General features: G+C 39.6%; 2 protein-coding genes across 2 annotated transcripts in view; one reads left to right on the top strand and one right to left on the bottom strand.

The window, feature by feature from the left end:
* Positions 1 to 114: 114 nt before the first annotated feature.
* Positions 115 to 14,360, top strand: FAM177A1 (family with sequence similarity 177, member A1). Its single transcript, XM_009580525.1, has 6 exons — positions 115 to 225; positions 1,523 to 1,606; positions 3,791 to 3,967; positions 11,012 to 11,078; positions 12,791 to 12,888; positions 13,716 to 14,360. Exons 1-6 carry the CDS (start codon positions 115 to 117, stop codon positions 13,929 to 13,931), a joined length of 753 nt encoding a protein of 250 aa, XP_009578820.1. The 3' UTR covers positions 13,932 to 14,360.
* A 2,439-nt stretch (positions 14,361 to 16,799) lies between these two features.
* Positions 16,800 to 18,449, bottom strand: part of PPP2R3C (protein phosphatase 2, regulatory subunit B'', gamma) — a gene marked incomplete at its 5' end in the record, with an annotated part of 9,923 nt that continues 8,273 nt past the window's right edge. The window contains 2 exons of the mRNA XM_009580523.1: positions 16,800 to 17,237; positions 17,958 to 18,017. Of these exons, the coding sequence (XP_009578818.1) occupies positions 17,049 to 17,237; positions 17,958 to 18,017 (249 nt within the window). The remainder of the gene's footprint in view (positions 17,238 to 17,957; positions 18,018 to 18,449) is intronic.

The raw sequence follows: 18,449 nt of genomic DNA, 5'->3' as shown, positions 1-18,449 counted from the left end.
GGCCGCGGGGGGAGGCGGTCGGTCGGTCTATCCGTCCTTCCTTCCAGCGCTCTGTAATTACAGTCAGCAGGGCGGGCACGCGTGTCTCGGGTGTCTCCTGTTCGGCGGCAGATAATGCCTCTTACAAACGAGCCTGATAAATATTACATTGAGACAGGCTTCCGCTTCCCTCCGCGCGGTCAAGTTAGCGAAGGCGTTGGAGATGGTGGGGGACACCAGCTCCCAGTGAGGCTGTAACCTGGCGAGCTCTCCTGCCCTTTCTACAGACGTCCCTCGTGGCCTCGGCTTCACGGCGAGTGTTTTTATGTGCTGCACCTTCGCTGTTTATGGTGCCTTTCCAAGGCTTGTTATTCTGAGGGTGTCTTTTCTTACAGACGTCCTCTGACTCTGTTGTCTTCTGTTTCAGAAACACTCGTGCTGTTTAATATCAGTTGAAACACAAGAGTGGAAAGTCAAGCAATATGAAAAAAAAACCCCCAACCCCTCCAAAAAAAAACCTAGCCAAAAATAGTAACACAAATGAAATCGGTAAGGCAGGCAAGATGCCATGGGTAGAAATATTTCTCATTAACTATTACCAGCTTTCTAGTAGCTAGCACTGTCAAGTCAGTAGATCTGTGCAAATTGAATTACTCATCTTTCTGAGGGAGAGCGGACATCACAAACTTTGGCATTTTGAGTCATAAGCTCTCATAAGGATACCTGAGTCTGACAGATTAAAAGATGCCAAAGTGAATACTCTTCTCTCCCTATTACTTTCTGCTGTTCTTCTTCCTCTCCTTGATGAAACTTTATGTTGTTGCATCACCTAATATTAGTTGTGTGAGCTCCCCGAGCTTACCTGCAGGTGTCCTGGCACACTCATCCTTAGTTGTAGTTTGTTTATTTTGGCATTTTGGTTGCGCTGGGTATTGTACCAACACCGTCAAAACGTGCCCAGCTCGCTCGCTGTTTCTGGCCAAAGGGTGAGATAAGAGAGTGGGTGTAAAGAGGGTAAACAAGGAGCTGCAGTTTCAGATGCTGACTTCCTGACCGGTGCCATAAAGCCAACAAAAATTCCAAGAGGGCATCTAAAAGAAAAAGGAAGTTGCTTTACAGTGTTCACCAAGTACCTTAAGAGTGTTAGCTAGTGTGGCGAAAGCACAAGGGTGACTGGCCTTCATGTCTAATAGTTGCCGGAATAGAAGCCAAAGTAAATACTTTTATGGCATGAGGTTAAGACAAATGCTGTGTCTTTCAAGACCCACATAATGTGTTGGAGAGGGACGAGCCTGTGGAAAAAAATGAGGTGGCAACATGACCAAAGCTGTGGACTGGAAGAATGATCTTTGTTAACAGCTGCTTGAGTTGGAAAAGAAGATCAAATTTGTAAAGGAAGATCAAAAGGGAAAGCCTCAGACAGGAGCTACTGTAACATTTGAGCTGTAACGTGAGTTTAGCTGACAATTCTAGAATAGATCTGCATTACCACAGTTTTGGAAAGATAAATAAAATTTACTGATGCTGAACTTTCTGCTTGCAGCTGGGAGAGTTGGCTTTTATTGATGTTGTGCATGTAAAAATTAAAAGGACAAGTGCTACAGCGATGACTAAAACACGCATCCAGGTTTGTTGACTGTGTAATAACCAAAGCAACAGCTGACATGCGTTATTTTATTTAATAATTTAGGACTCTGAACCAGATTACTAAGGGAAACTGGATTCATCGTTCCTAGACGAATCCTTACTGTCTTGAACTGCTGCATTTGTCTGAAACTCCGTACCAGTACCAGCTATGCGGAGCTGCTTACTGTAGGTAGTGTAAGTGGAGTGTAGGATGGGTGTGCAGGGAATTAAAGCCTGCTTTTTAAACTTCAGATATTAACTACAATTTCTTTCTAATTTAAAACATGTTTGAAGCATTTGAGTTAAATGAGCCAAAATCAGACTAAGAGACTGTGTCTTTAGAGGAGCTCGTAGGCGAGGCTCATGCTGCTTGCTGTTATTAATCACAGTAATATTTGTGATGCTGTGTCGCAAGAAATAGTGCTCTTCAGCACTGTGACTAAACATGAAAAATGGCATCATTGTACAGTGCCAATAAAGGAGCGTGAAATGTTCATAAAAGGCTGATTCTGTGGTGCTCTTTGCTCCAAAAAATATAGAACTGAGGCACAGTAAGTGGTGCCCACTTTTATGGCGGCAGCAAGGAGCGCTCCCTGCGCTTAGGTTGTTTCACTGTTTCCAGCATTCATGTTTTTGAAGCTTTGCTGTTCTGCTCCTGCTGCGTTCCCAAGGCTGATACGCAGCAAAGAGAGTGTGCTGGGCCCTGGATAGTCAGTTTTGTCTTTATACATGAAAACGTAATTCTGCATGAAAATGTAATGCTATTTCAGCTGAATTACCCCATTGAAAACTTGCCACTTGATTCTGCTCTGCTCTTCCAGGAAAACTCCCAAAATGTGCCACGGTAGCTACGGAAATGCTAGGGGAAGCTGAAATGACTTGCAGTTTTGAGAAGCGGTGGAATGAAGGCTAGGAAAGACGATGAGTGTGTGTGCTCCCTCTCCACACTGTAGAGCTCAGCACGTGATCTTTACCTTCCCTCCCTCTTATGTGGGCACGAGACAAATCAGTTGCCTGGAATGAAGGAAGCCGTTCTGCTCCCCACGGCCCCCTCCTGCCCCTCTCTGCCGTGCCCACTGGCTTTGCCAGCTAACCAAGCCTGTTTGTGTTGCAAAGCTAATTTATGTAATCTAACATGAGAGATGGGAATGGTGATGCAGCGATTAAGGGATGTCTTGCAACTCTGTGATAAAATCTGTATTTTTATTAATAATTTTGAATTGTCATCTGTGGAGACTATTAAGTTTGCATAGGGAAGAAGTCAAAAATTGGAATGTAACCTGAATTCTGTGTACCCATACACACATCTCATTCCTTATGATACGGTTTCAAATTACATGAGCTCGTGCATTTTTAAAAAACTGCCTGGTACCTTAAAACCATGTGGCTGGCATTTCCTGACTTCTGTGTCCTTCTCTGCATGACACAAGTGTTTTCAGAACAGTTTTATGCATTTGATGCAGTAGTATCTAAAAGCTCTACCAAGGTGAAGGCTCTGTTTTGATAGATACAGTACAAAACCGTACTGAAATTCTCTGGCCGCAGGAGTTACTAGCCTAAAGAATTGTTGATTGGCCTTTGAACTAGAAGTATATTTTTTTTAATGCTTGTGACCCAAAGACTGCATTGTAGTATTCAGCAGCTGGAAGAACAAAACCAGACATTGTACTTCTCTTTTTATATGTCCGTAGCCACAAAACTAAGTGTTGTTCTTTTAGCATGGTCCCTTGTAATAGTCATGATTGCTGATGAAAGCCCACAGAGGCAGATTCCTTGATGCAGCTTTTTAAAGCTTGAGCCTGGCTGCTTAGTTATCCTTCGTTCAGTTCTCTTTTGTGCTAGAGGTGTTTGGCTAAGCTTGCAGAGAGGTGGCTATAGCCTATGAACTGCTTGATTAATTTCACTAGATATTCATTCCAAAACCAACGATACTTTTAAATATTAGCACTTACGTGCTCATCAAGTTATTTAAAATGTCCCGCTAAGAAACTCCTACGTAACACAGTGCTCTTTCAGAATAGATGTTTTTAATACCACCTGTCCATGCTGAAGTGAAGGCAACTTACCTTTTTGTTATTTTTAGTGAAGAGATCAGTTTTAAGTATCTCATGAAGTTTTTTAAGGGGGAACTTGTCCAGTTCTAGAAGTGTGTACTTGAGATAATGATTTTTTTTCTTCTTTATAGCAACTTGCAAATGGAGATAGAGGCTTTGAGAATGTGGAGCTGGGTGTCATAGGAAAGAAGAAGAAAATTCCAAGGAGGGTTATTCATTTTGCAAGTGGAGAAACAATGGAAGAATATAGCACAGATGAAGAGGAAGATGAACAAGAGAAAAAAGACCTGTTGCCGCCTGTAGATCCTGTACGTATTTTACTTGATGATAAATTACTACTTCCGGTTTACTGGGTAACTACCCACATTTTATACTTTAATTTTTGTGTCACAGATCTGATTTAGTATTTAGTATTAAAGATACCCTTTAATTTGATTGGCTCTAGGGACTGAGAAATCTGTGAGAAGTGTTCCGGAGAAGTTTTGTCCTGGAGTCCTCCTCCACTAAAGTAGTCCTGTTAATTAGAAATGGGTTTAATTTCTTCATGGTTCTAGTCTGTCCTCTCCAGCATTTTCCTCTCTAATAATACTTGCTTGGTGACTCCTTGATTTCTAGTATTGTTTAAAAAAATGTGCAGGGAAGGCATTTATTTCCTTATGTTTGGTGAGAGTGGAGAGTTGAACCTGTAATTTAGTGTTACCATACCAGCAACTTGATATAATTAAAAGGAGTATAGAAGGGAAAGAAACAGATGACTTGCAGAAATAAAGGAAAACGGGTGTAATTCATGATATATCAAAACCAGGTTTTAAAGGACCTGCCTAGTCCAATGTTCATCTGTCTTGTAAGCTGTTAAGATGTTGCTCGACCCGTGAATGTCGTCTCCATTTTTTGCCCCAAATTCAAGTGGCATTTCAACAATTAAAGCTGTCTCCAGTAGTGTGTATTGTAGCTGCTAAAATACATTTTCCTTTTTGTGAATGATTCTGCATCTATACTTAGAGGTAAAGTGAAATATATAATCTGTTTTATTCTGTTGGCGTGCCTGACAATCTGTTTTGTAGTGATAGTGTATTTGCAAAGCTGGCAGCCGTGCGTGCCAGCACTGGCGGCAGCAGCTGCCCGCCCTGCGACAGTCAGTCCCAGAGAAGGTCTGCATCCATCTCTTCATCTCTCCACATCCCCAGTCTCATGTTTCTTCTATGACACCCCCACAACTGGTGTCCAATCACCTCTTTTCTCTACCCTCCTACAACTATTTTACCCCAATAAATTGGGTTTGCAGTCCTATTCCCTGCCTGCCGGCGGGACTACCTCCCTGGCCCTCTCTGGGCTTGGTTGCCTGTACTGAGCTGGAGGTGGAGACTCCGAGATCGGCTGGGCCCTTCCTGCTGTGCTGGAGTGCGGTCAGGCAGCCGGGGGTCGTTGCTGTGTGCAGCAGCCAGCCCTGCCGGGCTGCACGCTGGGGGCAGATGCCGGTGTAGAGCTGCTTGTTCCCACACTTCAGATGCACGGAAACCAGTGCCCTGTTTTCTACTTGACATTGCTGTTGAAATGATTTCTGCACTATCATTTGGGAATCTGTGATTAAGAAATGTTGTGGTTGAAGCTCTCTATTTACTGTACAGTAGTAGGCCCTGTATTTATTTATATGCATATCCATCCTGGGAGAGCTTGGCTTTGTTGAAGGGACTGCAGTGAAGAGTTTGACTGTCTGTTCATTCTCTTCTGTTTCGAAGTGGTGAATCATAAGGGGTTTGCTTTGGGAAGGACTGCAATCAGTTCTTTTTCTCCCCTCTGTAAAATTTATTTATCTTGAAGAAAAACAAAGTGGTTTGAGGACTGAGCTGCAGTGAGACTGTGGGAATTCAGCTGGGATTGGGATTCCTAGTGATCCACAGGTGAAGCTGTTGCATTGAATGGATTGGATGGTACGGCTATCTCTTTCTTGCTGGGCAGTTCTTGTGTACAATGAAAAGTAACATTAGCCTGAGAGCAGGTAGGATATCATCAGTATAAAATACACCTGAAGTTTATCGATTGAAATGAATGTATTATACTCAGAAACAATGAGTAGATGTTAAGCTGCCTTGCTGGGTGTTGGGGTTTTTTTCCTCCCTAAGGATCTGCTGGAAGAAATGCAAGAACTGTGAAACTTACTGAATATTATAGTAATGTTCAGGTATCTTCAGAGTTAGATCTATTCCCCTCTATGCAGGTCATGTCAGATATCCATGGATGTGTAAGACATTGTTTCCCAACTATAATTAGCAGGGGACCAGACCTGTATAATTTTTTGTGCCATTTCCTCTCAGTAGAAGAGTTCCAATGTGGTGCAGTGATGGAAGGCTCACGAGCCTTGATGTGTGTTGTGAGGCCAGAGACGTGCATGCTGCTGTACAAATGGACACTTAACTGAAGAGCCCTCAAACGTGCACAACAGCCGGGAATGCTGTGTGATCATTCTCCTGCTTTCCTAATACGGATTTTTTTTCCAAATACTAAAAAGTATGTTGTATGGCACAGTTAAGATTGCTTTATTCTCCTTTTATAGCTTATGAAATCCTTAATTCTTATTACACTTTTTAATAAAAGGACCCCTCAAACCAGAATAGTTTATTGTGGAGCACAGTATGCCTTACTATGTATTGCTTTTTACCTTGACAGAATAAACTTGATTAGACCAAGGGTTGCCATTAAGTGAAGTTTACCTTATCTGCTGCATGCTTTGCGTATCCCAGCTGAGCCAGTCAATTGAAGAAATGTTAGTCCAAGCTGAGCTTTGATGTTTTAGCCAACAGCTGCCTTAAAAGTGTTATTATTGTAGGATTTCTGTAAAAGCAATTAAATAGTCAGTTTTCTAAGACCAGCATGTCTAAAACTTGTTATCTCGGTTGGGATACAAAAAAGTATGTTGCAAGTAATAGCTGTTTATTGTCCAATTTATTTTTAGAAAAAGCACATTTAGTACTTTGAATAGAAACTTTGCATCATGAAATTTCAAAGCTCAGCTGGTATTGGCATCCTGGCAGCTTCTGAATGAGTTTAGGGAAACAAATATTTTGCCGTGTTGTAAAGAAACGTCTTCAGTAAGTATCTGGGTTTAATTGTGTTTTCGAGCTAGGCAGACAATGACAATGTCTTTCTTACTAAGCAAAGTAACATGTATATATTCTGCTAATATGATAACCAAAGCACTCAGTGTGATGGACTGCTGCCACTCAAAACAAAACAAATTCTCAAAAAGAACTGGGTCTTAAATTTTGCTTTGAAACAATGCTTCTGATACTTCTATAGGTCAGCACTCAGTTCATTAACATTCTTGGACTGGAGTGTCCATTCTGTTGTGTTTTGGTTTGTTTTTTTTTAAGAATGAGTTGAATCCATAACACAGGGTATGCTTAATAAATTTTTCCCTGGATTTTTTAGATAATAGCATTCAGTATTACCTGAGTGTTCTCAAATTAAAATTTAAATGCTTTAATAACATAAATGCTTTAATTTTAACTGAGTCTTCTATTCTGTCCTAAAAGTTAGATGCTTACACTTTATATGTAAATGTCCTTTTGCTTCTGTCCACCAAAACTTTATTTTATAGTAATTAAATTTCTCTAACCTGTTCTAGAAGATAATCTTTCTGTTTATCCCTGGAGGGCCACTTGCTATAAACTCTTTGTTGCATTCACCTATTACATGAGTAGGCAGAAGGTGGAGTGTAAGTCTTTGCAGAGCAACTGTAAGCAATATAACTGTTGGTGATAACCTTAGAATTCATCCTGAGAACATCTCTGCAACAAAGCTCCAGAAGAGATTTAATTTTATTAATCTTCAGTGCTTAGAAAGATGGAAACACATTCTTGCAGGAAGATAATCTTGATATCCTATAGTTAAAAGGAGCTTAACTTCAAATAGCAAAAAGTCCTCTCTTAAGGACCGTTGAACTCTAATTTTCTTTTAAGAATTTGGAGATGAGGGAGAAAAATAGTCACTGACCAAGTAATAGCTACTGATAATATGGTAGAAGCTTTTTGATGGAGGATGGTGTGTGTGTTTCTGATCTTGTTTTTACTGGCTTGTCTTGGATGCCACAGTTTTACAGGGTTTTTTTGCGTACACTGAAGGACCTATTATGGCAATGACCAGTCAATAATTAAACTAAATTAAAATGCATCTTGGCACAGTAAACAATGGAAAAGTATCTACTTGGTGGTGTATATTAACTCTTAAATACCTGATTTGTTTTTTCTTAAATCAGGAAATTATTCTTTCCTTCATTTTCTCTGGCAAAAAGAAACCCTACGTTCTTTGGAAAGTTCAAGTGTTATTAGGGACTGAAATCTGGCAAAAATAAATATAGATGTGGATTGTTTAGGAACACGGTGCACTCAGAAGTTCAAATCATGTTCTGTTGTTGAACCAGAGCCCTCTTGGTTTTATCAATGGTTGAATCCATTATGTTCATTCCTACTTAAAATGCAGCGCTTGGATTAAAATTGTACATTAAGAATTTTTGTAATTTAAAACCCAGTTGTCATAACCATTCTGTTTTCCATTTTAAACAACAAAATAAAGTCAGGATAGCTGGATAGTATAATTAAGCATTGTAGAAACATACACTGAAGAGACTGATGGCAGGAGAAGTGCTGTCCCCTTATAACAAACCAGTGTCCTGTGTTTCATACTGCTGCCCCTTGTTTCCAGTCAAGAAATACAGTATTACTTGTCCTTGCGTTGAATAAAGACTGAACATTAAGGCTTCTCTGGCCAAAGGAGGTTGACATACAGTATCTGGGTATGTGGTTCTTACTGAATGTTAGTAGGACCCGACTTGGGTACCGTTTTCCAGTATTGCTCAATGCATTAAAGCTACTTCACGGAGTAGGATTAGTTTGTACTGAGCCGTTGCCTAACAGCCCTGTTCCTATCACCGAACGGTTCTGGTTTTCTCCAGTACCCCTTCTCACCTCATCTTCAGTCTCCGAGGTGCTCTGGGAAACCACCCAAACTTACCCTGAGGAAGTAAGGGGAGAAAAAAAAGGAGGATTATTCCTTGGATGTGTTCCCTTGTTCCTGGTTGTTCTTGGTGGTTTACTCTGCAAGCCATCTCCTTTCTCCTTGAATTTGTGTGAAGTAGCTTCTCTCATGGTTTTATATTGCCTTTTGAGACACTTGAAAGAATGCTCCTTTTTCAAATTGAGGGGACTGGCAAAGCTTTGCTTGGTGGGGGTGAAGAAGTGTCCGGATGGGCTTTGTCAGAAAGCAGAGGTTTCCATGAAGCTGAACTTAGAAGTGCTCCTAACATACCAAACTGGTTTTTAATTGTGGTGGGGGAACAGTAGAAATAGACAGAACCTGTCTGCCGAGCCTCAGATGTTCCCTGCGTTTGTGTCACCACAAACGTGTTAGAATATTCGGTGTCTGAGTTACTTCTGTCATGTTGAAGTTCAGCTTGTCTTTTCACTCTTAAATGTTACGGGGGCTCTTGTAGCTTCTTGCTTAGTGCCGCACAGCAGGCCCATGTTTGTCCTGCACACTCTGTGAATGCTTTTTAACCTTGTCACCTCGTTATGAAGGATTGTCCAGAGCCCTGTCAATGCCATTATTTGCACCTGTGGCAACAAGCTTTTCCAGCACTTTTCTTGACTTCTTCAACTGAGCAAACTCCGAAATTATTCTCGTTAGCCTGCCTGCCAACTGAGCGCATAATCAACAAGCTGGAGGTGCTTTTGTGCAAGCAGGATAGCAGCTGGTTTTGCTTACACTTTTACCTTGGCAGGACATTTTCCATACCCACTGCCAAAAATATATAGCATCTGGCTTTTTTCAGCCTGCCCAACTTGAGTTTCTGGCTTGACAGACGATTTCTTGCTGCACTGATTTGTAGAGGCAGTGCTTGGAAAGCACCGAAGTCTAGGAGCTTGCGTATGTGCATACTGAGGCTATACCAACTAGTCTCTGTAGCTGTATTATTTACCATAATGCTGGTTGTCCTGTACAGATACCTGTTAAATAAGATCACAGAAAATGGTTACTATCAAACAGTTTTTAGCAACAAGTTATAAATACATATGTAACTGAGTGGAGCTAATGGGTTTCATTTAACAAAAGCTGACACTTTTAATTGCTACTTTCCACAAGAAAGTGCCTCTACAGAGATCTTTACAGTAGAGTAAAGAGCTTGCCTGAATACAACAGACTGTTAACTATAAACATGTTTTAGTTCACTATGAAATTCGAGTTTGCCTTTTCACAAAAGGGAAAGCCTACAGCTCTTTTCCCTGTTAGATTGGAATCTGCTTTTCCCCTTCTCTTTATTACATGGCTTGTTGTTTGTTTTTGTTTTTTTTTTTTAAAGAGATACAGCCTCTTTCGTTAGTGAAGAGGATAGCATATGTATGCCCATTAATTTCTAAATTTTCTTTAGGTTCCTATGTGTAAGTATCTCAATTTGTCTGGAGGCTGCGGTACTTCCTCTGTGGCACTGAATACACCATAGTCGTGCAAAGGGCAACTCCCCCTCCTTGTCTTCCCGGCCAGTCCTTCCTAAAGAGTCTGTATCCCTCCACTGCAGCACTCCAGTCATGCAAGCCGTCCACTGCATCTCTGGGATCCCAGCAAGATCCCAGCCCTGCAGCTGCGCACAGATCTCTAATTCCTCCTGTGTACTTCCTATGCTGCGTGCCTTAGTGTGCAGGCACTTTGGAGAGACTTCCTTGCTTACATGCAAACACTTGAGGTGACCCCACTTAAGTCCTGTTTTGTTCATTTTGTGTTCCTCGTTGTTCACATCACCCCAGGGCCTTTACTTGTCAGCCTCAGAGCTGCGGTAGCTCTCTCCCTCCCTCATGCTTCCTGGTTTTGTCCTTCAGGTGCAATTCCAAATGATAATTCGTATCTGGTTGTAAATACTTGGAAGCAGCCCCTGCTTTGAAGGTTTGGTTTGGTTTTGAACAGTCTTTTGCAGTTCTCTCATTATTGTAATGAGGGACTACTTGGTTAACCCACTTCTCTTCTTGGCCTGATGGAATTCAGAACATTATGGAAAGGTCTTTCTAGTTATAGGAGTTACCTTGGGATTGAGTTGGATGCTTGTCATTTCCCAAGTCTGGGAGTGGGAAACAAAAAATGGTGAAACAAATGTTCCCAGATGTAAAGCGTGCTTATATTTATATCTTACGGTGATACCTTGCTTCATGTATGGTCTAGACTTATTTTAAAGCAAAAATACTGTGGTAGCTGGCAAACAGAAAACATTGCAGATCTTTCTTCTCAATCTGTTTGAGCTTTTGCATGTATTATTGTGTGCCATGAACGTACAGCTATACATATTCATACTACTCTTGTTCTTACAGACAACGCTCACATGGGGACCCTACTTGTGGTTTCACATGCTGCGAGTTGCCACATCAACCTTATCAGGTATTGCTTTATTTAATTCTTGGGTAAACCAGTAATGGAATATTGAAAGTCGCTTTGACACACTGTAAATCATCGTGAGCTACTGGCCATTTTTTCAAAAGTATGAATGAACCTGTATTTTAATCTGTGGAGACGTACTCTCTTGCCTTAGGCACTTTTTTTTTTTTTTACTTTCAATCAACAACTCTTTAATGCAAGAACGAACAGAAAATACCCTTTTCCTGAACAGGGTATTTCTCCTTTTTCTCTGTATGGAGGTAGGGTGGTGTTGGCAAGGGAGTGTATCAGCTTTCTGTTAGGTTTTGTATGAAACCGTTTTGTGTTGTGTTATCTGAAAAGAATGTTGTTTGGAGTAACTAAACTGACAGTTTTTATGAAGAAGACAACTAGAAATTATCCCAAGAACACATCTAGTCTTGTGCTTTACAACAGACTTCTGAGCTTACAAAATAAACAAAAATAGGACTATTGTCAAGAGTCTTAAACTCACTGCATAGACATTTTTTTGACCTGTGGACCTCATAAAATTTTGTGAAGTTTTAAAAATGCTTGTTCTAGTCTGTGTTCTTCCCAAGGTGTAAAGTATCTTTATTGTTTTTTTGGACAAATACTGTGGCATTTCTGTCATTGTACACCTGATTTTGAATATTTTTAAAAACTGTTGGCAGTCTATTCTATTAATTAACCTATCCTTATTTTTAGAAAGACTTTTTCTCCAGTGCACAGTGTAATTCTATTCCTTGTCATATCTGTTCTTCAGTATCTACAAAGGTAGATACTGCTTTCCTTTTTTCAGGAGTCTTTTTATGAATTTGAAGATTAGTACTTCCTTCTTCCCACTTCAGTTTTGCCTCTTGCATTTGTAATTTGAACTGGTCTTTTGCACAGAGTTCTGGATAACATGATATCTATAAAATTAGTTATTGTGAATATTCATTGAAGCAGTCAATTGCTAACTTCTAACTTGTTTTCCCTGAGGATGACTAACTCATTTGCATCCTCGGGGCAGATGCAATTTGAAGTGCAATATATTTGTCTTCTTCCTTACCTTTACTCAAGAACCAGTGCTGTAGCCATCATCATGGTAAAGAGACTGACTGACACAGGCCCTCTTGTTCCATACTTCTGACTGTGCACTACCTGTTTTAGCAAAGTAGCGCTGCATGTAGCCTCCAGCTTGAAAATTGAGACAGCTGAAACCTAAATATTTTATTAATCCATTAGTATGCAACACAGAACATTGTTAAAATTGCTACTGACTTGAAGTGTGCATATATCAATAAATAACTCTCTAGTTTGCTGGTACCATTAGACTGAAGTACCAATACAGTTGGTATTTTTATCTCACCTTAATTTTCAGTTAAAGTTCTTAAAGGCTTATCCTTTAACTGATACCCTAGCAAAACAAACCTAGATACAAAGCTGAAACGAGTAGAGTGCAAACACACACTACCACCATCTAGATTTTCATTGTTGTTCATTTTCTGTGTTGTTTTCCTTTTATTCGTTCTTTATCTTAAAGAACAATTATTAGTATATTGAGCTAATAATTATATGTAAGTAGATTAGTCTAACAGATTTTGGTTTTGTCTTTTGAGTGAAATAGGACTATGGAAAACCATTCAGGAAAGATGATGATACCTTTTAAAATAAAACTGTGCTTAAGAATTTTCTTCTAGATACTAATCGTATGTAAACTCTTTATTTTTTAGTGTGTGATTTCCTTGGGGAAAAGATTGCGTCTGTTCTGGGGATAAGCACACCAAAATACCAATATGCCATTGATGAGTATTACAGAATGAAGAGAGAGGTATGTGTGTGAGATAGGGTTCTTGCACTCCTTTTCTCCCAACTTGCCTTCCCTGGTATTTTAAAAAATTTGTGTTCCAGCATTAAAATGAAGTTTTAGAACCTCTATTTCAGCTTGCCTTGAGTTTTCATTTGACGCATGATTAATCCTTGCTTATCCATCAGCCTCTTCTCACGGCTCATCAGTCTTAGAACTGGCTGGGTCCTGACCACTGCACTATTTGTTTCGCTTGTGCAATGCATTTTCAAGGCAACAGTGTGCGAAGGTTGGATGGAGCAGTTACTGGACGCTGTAAAGAGGCGGCTGCTAGGAATATACTTTCCAACTCTAGAACTTGTCCAACGAAGTGTCAGGGGTAAATTGAACATGATGTTACCATTTGTTCTAAACCATACCTGGAAATGACTGATAGGTAGCCAGTGCTTTATACAAAAAAAACCCTGTAATAATCTTCATTTGGAAGAGATGGGAAACATTTAAAACTTTACTACTTGTTTTTTGATAGCTCTCTATTATTAAGAGCTGAAAAAGCTTTAGAGAAGGTAGACCTATCACTATTGCTGTTGACTAAAAACTGCTTATCTAGACATGTGCCACTTTTTCTGTGTTTATTTAACACAGTTTAATCCTTCACTTTTGGTGATTTTTTTTTTTTTTTCTGTAATGGGAATTCTGGAATATACCTCATCTTATGATCAACTAGTGACCGTTTTCTAGTGGAACAAAGGTCCTTGCCTTGTAAGAGGAACTGGTATGCTCTTATGGAAAGACTTAAAGTGAATGTAAGTGGTAAATAGTAGCTTATGAATCTGGTTATCTATTTTTAGGAGGAAGAGGAGGAACAGGAAAACAAGATGTCAGAAGAAGCAGAAAGACAGCATCAGGAACAGCAGAACAAGCTGCAAGCTGAAGCTCCTGTCCAGACAGACCAGCCTGAAGCAACAGCATGTACTTCATTCGTGAACGTAAACTTTGAAAATGAGGGAGGTTGCCAGTCCGTCGGGGAAAATGTTAAACAAGACATAGTTCCTGTCCCTCCTTAAGTGTAAAGCTCTGTATAATGTAGGAAATAGAAGTGTCAGGTGTCACAATCTGGCTATAAGAAGCAGGAAAAATGGGATTATACTTGTTCAGTGAAATACAACTTCTAGCATTCTTATTGATCAGGAGAGAGCTAGGTGGTGTCTGTTCAGTCTGTCTGCCTAATAAAGGCTGAGGCATTCTGCCAAATTGGCACTTCAGTTAAAATGAAAATTGCACTACAAACATTTGGTCTAAAATTGAATGTGTGAGCTAATTTCTGTGTAAAGCAAGTAAAAATGTCTTTTCTTTGAATTGCTGTGTCTCTAACACCTGTGGAGTGTTAGATGCAATGCTGTTTCCTACTTCTAAACACCTATTTCTGATTTGCACATTGTTTGCAACTCAGCTCTCTATGAATAGATTAATAGGAATGAATATCCTGTAACTCACAAGTCATTATAATAGCGTCTGATTTCCCCTATTTATTATCACTATTGTATGCATGTATTTCTTTTCTGTTGTTGTTTAACATAAGAGATAATATTAGATTCAGTGTTAATTAGATTTAAGGGTCCACTGACTTTTTTTTTTATTAAAAAAAACTTTGAAGGAGGCTGTGAACACGCTGAAGAACTTATTAACAAGTAGCAGCACTCTTGGAGGCTACTAGTGCTCAGCTGCTCCATTCAGTGCTGTAGCAAAGTACAGAACTAGCATCAGTGTAAGATGTTCTCACGCTAAGTCCAAGAATTAAGAGACCCACCTGCTTGAATACTTTACATGCTCTGAATGGTCCTGGGAAATAAACTAAAGCCTTGCTAAATTATACTGAAGGCACTGGACACTGTGTATGGTACCAATCTAGAACTGTGAAAACTTTTTTGGACATAGATTATCTGAGTCAGTGTACTTGATTAACCTAAACGGACTATTTGTTTAATGTTAAATTACCAGTAAGGAAGGGATGTGCCACTGCAGATGTTTTCCCCCCCTCTAGCACAGAATACGTAAGTAACTGGAAATAACAAAACCAAACTTAGGATTCTTCCTTTTTCTTGAATAAACAAAACACTTTGTTGCAGTACTGCAACAACAATAATTTTTATTTTTGTCTAAGTGAAACGCAGGTAGCTCCAGAGCTTTTAAGTAGCCCCAAACACCAGTTAAGGCTCTTTTACAGCAATGACAGCTATTCTACTTGTAGCTTGTAAAAGGTGAATGATTAACTTTGTGACAATCAGATGTCAGTGCCCCAGTCATTTTCTATAGAGCATCATTGTAGATAAAGGGGGAGAGAACCTGCACTAGTTATCATGTGAAACATTACTTCTGTCCTTGAGACTTCTAAAAAAAAATTTTAAGAATAGTCCTCAGTGAAATTTTGTGTTGGGTATCATCCTCTGTCCCTGGCCTTGGTCCCACTCCCAACTAACTAAGGAGCCTGACGTAATAGCAGAGGCCGGGTAAGTTGGCTATTAGTTTCCAGAGTTCAGTTATGTATTTCAGACAACCCTCTGCCTGAACTAGTGTCCTGTAGAGCACAAATGCCTTCTCCTCTCATCTGCCCTAAGCATTCCAGCACTACAGAAAGTCTTCTGAGGAGGGTTCAATCATCAGCTCTATTCCATCTGTTTTGGTACTCTGTTCTTTGCCTCTTTTTGAATTGTAAGACAGAGGGTGCTGACAGCTGTGTAAAATCATTACTTAGCCCTGAACACCTGCAAGGGAGAGCTTGGTTCAACACCTGGGGAATACACAGAAAAACAGCTTGTTGGGAGCTCTTATACTGTCAAATAGAAAGCCTCACATAGCTCAAGTAAAACCTTTACAGCTGAAGGATGCTTTGTTTTCTGCCAAGAAATTAATGTCAGTTGCGTTGGGTTTTTCCTTCCTCTCCCTATCTGTTGCATCAAAAATGCTCTCGCTGCCTTGGGTTTAAACTTCTTTGTATAAAATACTGTATTACTCACTGTGCCTTAACTTAATCCTTCCTTCAGTTTTTTTGCAAACTGTATGAAAGTGGTTACTTTCATAATGGTTTAATTTTTCTGTAAATGCATTAATTGGTTATTTTATATTTAATATAATTCTTGAACTGGAAGTTGGCTATGGCTTTTCCTTTAAAACTGTGTGGTCTTTGAAACTCTACGCCTGCACACAGGAACACATGCCTGTTCAGTTTTCATCTTTACTGAGTCACACATCCTGGTGGAATATGGAAGCATGAAAATTCAAAATATCATACTACCCCTGCCCCTTCCTTACAATCATCTCATGTAGTACTTGTTAATGTACTCAATGTGTTCAGCACTACCTCAAACTAATAAATAATGCAGGATCGCAACCACCTCTGGCCTGAAACTATTGTAATTTTATCTGAAAGTTGAAACTTTTCTACAGCTTTGTTAAAGAGTTTCACTGCTTTAACTACTACTGTAGCTCAGCTGTACAATTAAGTTAAATTACATAAAATACTTGCACAGGAGGTTAAGTTGGTGAAAGCCTTTATACAGGTGTTTGAAGTAGTTTTAACTAGACCTAAAGCTAGTGCAGTTTTATTTCTGTTAAGGAACTTCTTAAGAATTAGGTAACTATTCCATCAGTCCAATAGTTGTTTACTTATCCTTTCTGTTAAACACTTAAAGCTGGACACATATAGAAGAAAAAGGCCTAAACTCTTTACCTCTTACTGAAGACTTTTGCCTTTACAGCAGAATGCTCGACAGTGCTGTCATTAGAGGAAGCCATACAGAATGCAGTGGGAGGCTTGGGATGCCTGAGTGGATACAGGCCAGTGCTGAAGATACCAAGAACCACATCCTTACTTCAAGGTCAATTCACATTTAGACAAGGGTATTCAAATAAGAATAGGGCTCGGTACACAGGGAAAAAGTTCAAAAATATTTATTAAAAAAAAAAAATTACCTCTTAAACAACACTTGCTTTTTTGGTTTCAGAAATTAGTTCTGTGATTCCTGTATGTACCACATTTTATATTGTATGGGGGAGCACAGGGGGAAGGGGAGGGAAGTAAAATGGAAGAGGCATTGATTCAGATAATGATTGTTTCCAGCTTCCAGCAGTCGGTGCATCAGATCGAGATATCTCTAGGGATACAGTCTGCTCCTGTTCAAAAGTCACGTATCATCAACATCAGCAGTGTTGTCATTATCACTTGCCACAAGGACCTCTCTGTTCTCGTATGTCCAGAACCCATTCAGATCAATTAGAATGCTGGTAACAGTGTCTCCTTGACTGCTATTGATTAAGTCTTGAAGGGAGATTTTGTAAGGATCCTTAGGCTTCACCATATCAAAGATTTCATCCTATGAAAGAAAAGTCAAAATTGGGGAAAAAAACCCCACACATTAATGAGCAGAATAATGGCAACTTTATACCATATACAGAATGATGTTTGGGTAACTAGTGCCACCCACACCGATTTACAAAAAAAAAAAAAGCTGTTAAGTCCCAAAGCATTCAAGATACAAAGCACAATAATTGGCTACAGACAGGATCAGTGTGCTCAGCTCCCACATCTCAAGTAAGAATTTGATTTTCTGGGGAGGCTTTGGCCTCAGTGGCAACATGAAACTCAGTTGGCTTGTATAAGCTAAGTTTTATAGAAGCTCTTGCACTTTTTGTTTTTAAAGCACTAAAACTCCTAACTGTAAAGTAGGCAGTAATAAAGAGAGTTTTATAGACAGGTTTTTTTAGTCACCGGTCTGCTCCCCCCCCACCAAGGGATGATCCTGAACCATAAAACAGACATACCAAGTATCTTCACATGTAAGGCACAGCAACATGTATTTAACAGGTACTTTGTCTATTAGTAAGGAAACTACTAGAACAGTTGCGTACCAGGTTTCTTACAGAGCAATTGCTGAACAGAAAGACATTTTCAAACCTATGAGCAGGAAAAGTCAGATCATCTCTGCTACTCTGCAAGTAAATATACAACAACCTAGGAACTACGATATAACGTAAGTAAATTATGAAATGCTTATTCAAACATTTCATATAGTACTCTGTTCAGTAAAACTAACCTTGACATCCTGAAAAGAAACTGGTTCCTGTCCATGGATTTTCATTTGTTCCTGAATAGCCTAGAGAAAAAAAAAGTTAAGAATACGTAGTGTAGTATTACACTGTGGATTTTCATTTGTTCCTGAATAGCCTAGGGAAAAAAAAAGTTAAGAATATGTAGTGTAGTATTACACTACCACAGTGCGTGAAACTTTTTTAATGCTTCTGCATCTTAAGCTGTATTGCCATGTAACAAAGCATTCACGGTACAGCTTGCAATCAATTCTCTTCCACAAGTGAGGCAGGCGTGAGTTAAAGCATAATCAATGATACGCATCTCTAGGTTCACTGTTCTTAGTCAATACGGTAAGAATCCAACTTTCATTATGACCAGTGTTTGAGCACTCTGCAAATGGGATACGCAGACACCTGAATATTATCACTCAACTTAAGATAGTAATACACTCAAACTGGAAGGTTCAGTTTCTGACAAAGTGTGAAATACAGACTAG

Source organism: Fulmarus glacialis, unplaced genomic scaffold (assembly GCF_000690835.1).
Source record: "Fulmarus glacialis isolate BGI_N327 unplaced genomic scaffold, ASM69083v1 scaffold2556, whole genome shotgun sequence".
NCBI lineage: Eukaryota > Metazoa > Chordata > Aves > Procellariiformes > Procellariidae > Fulmarus > Fulmarus glacialis.
This window is presented reverse-complemented; position numbering and strand designations above follow the sequence as displayed.

What these genes read in the sequence shown, in the direction of transcription:
- FAM177A1 (XM_009580525.1), top strand. Translation starts at nt 115, where the DNA reads ATGCCTCTTACAAACGAGCCTGATAAATATTACATTGAGACAGGCTTC. An exon ending in TGTTGCCGCCTGTAGATCCT is followed by an intron (nt 3,968 to 11,011) that starts GTACGTATTTTA and finishes TTGTTCTTACAG; the next exon opens with ACAACGCTCACATGGGGACC. An exon ending in TGCCACATCAACCTTATCAG is followed by an intron (nt 11,079 to 12,790) that starts GTATTGCTTTAT and finishes TTTATTTTTTAG; the next exon opens with TGTGTGATTTCCTTGGGGAA.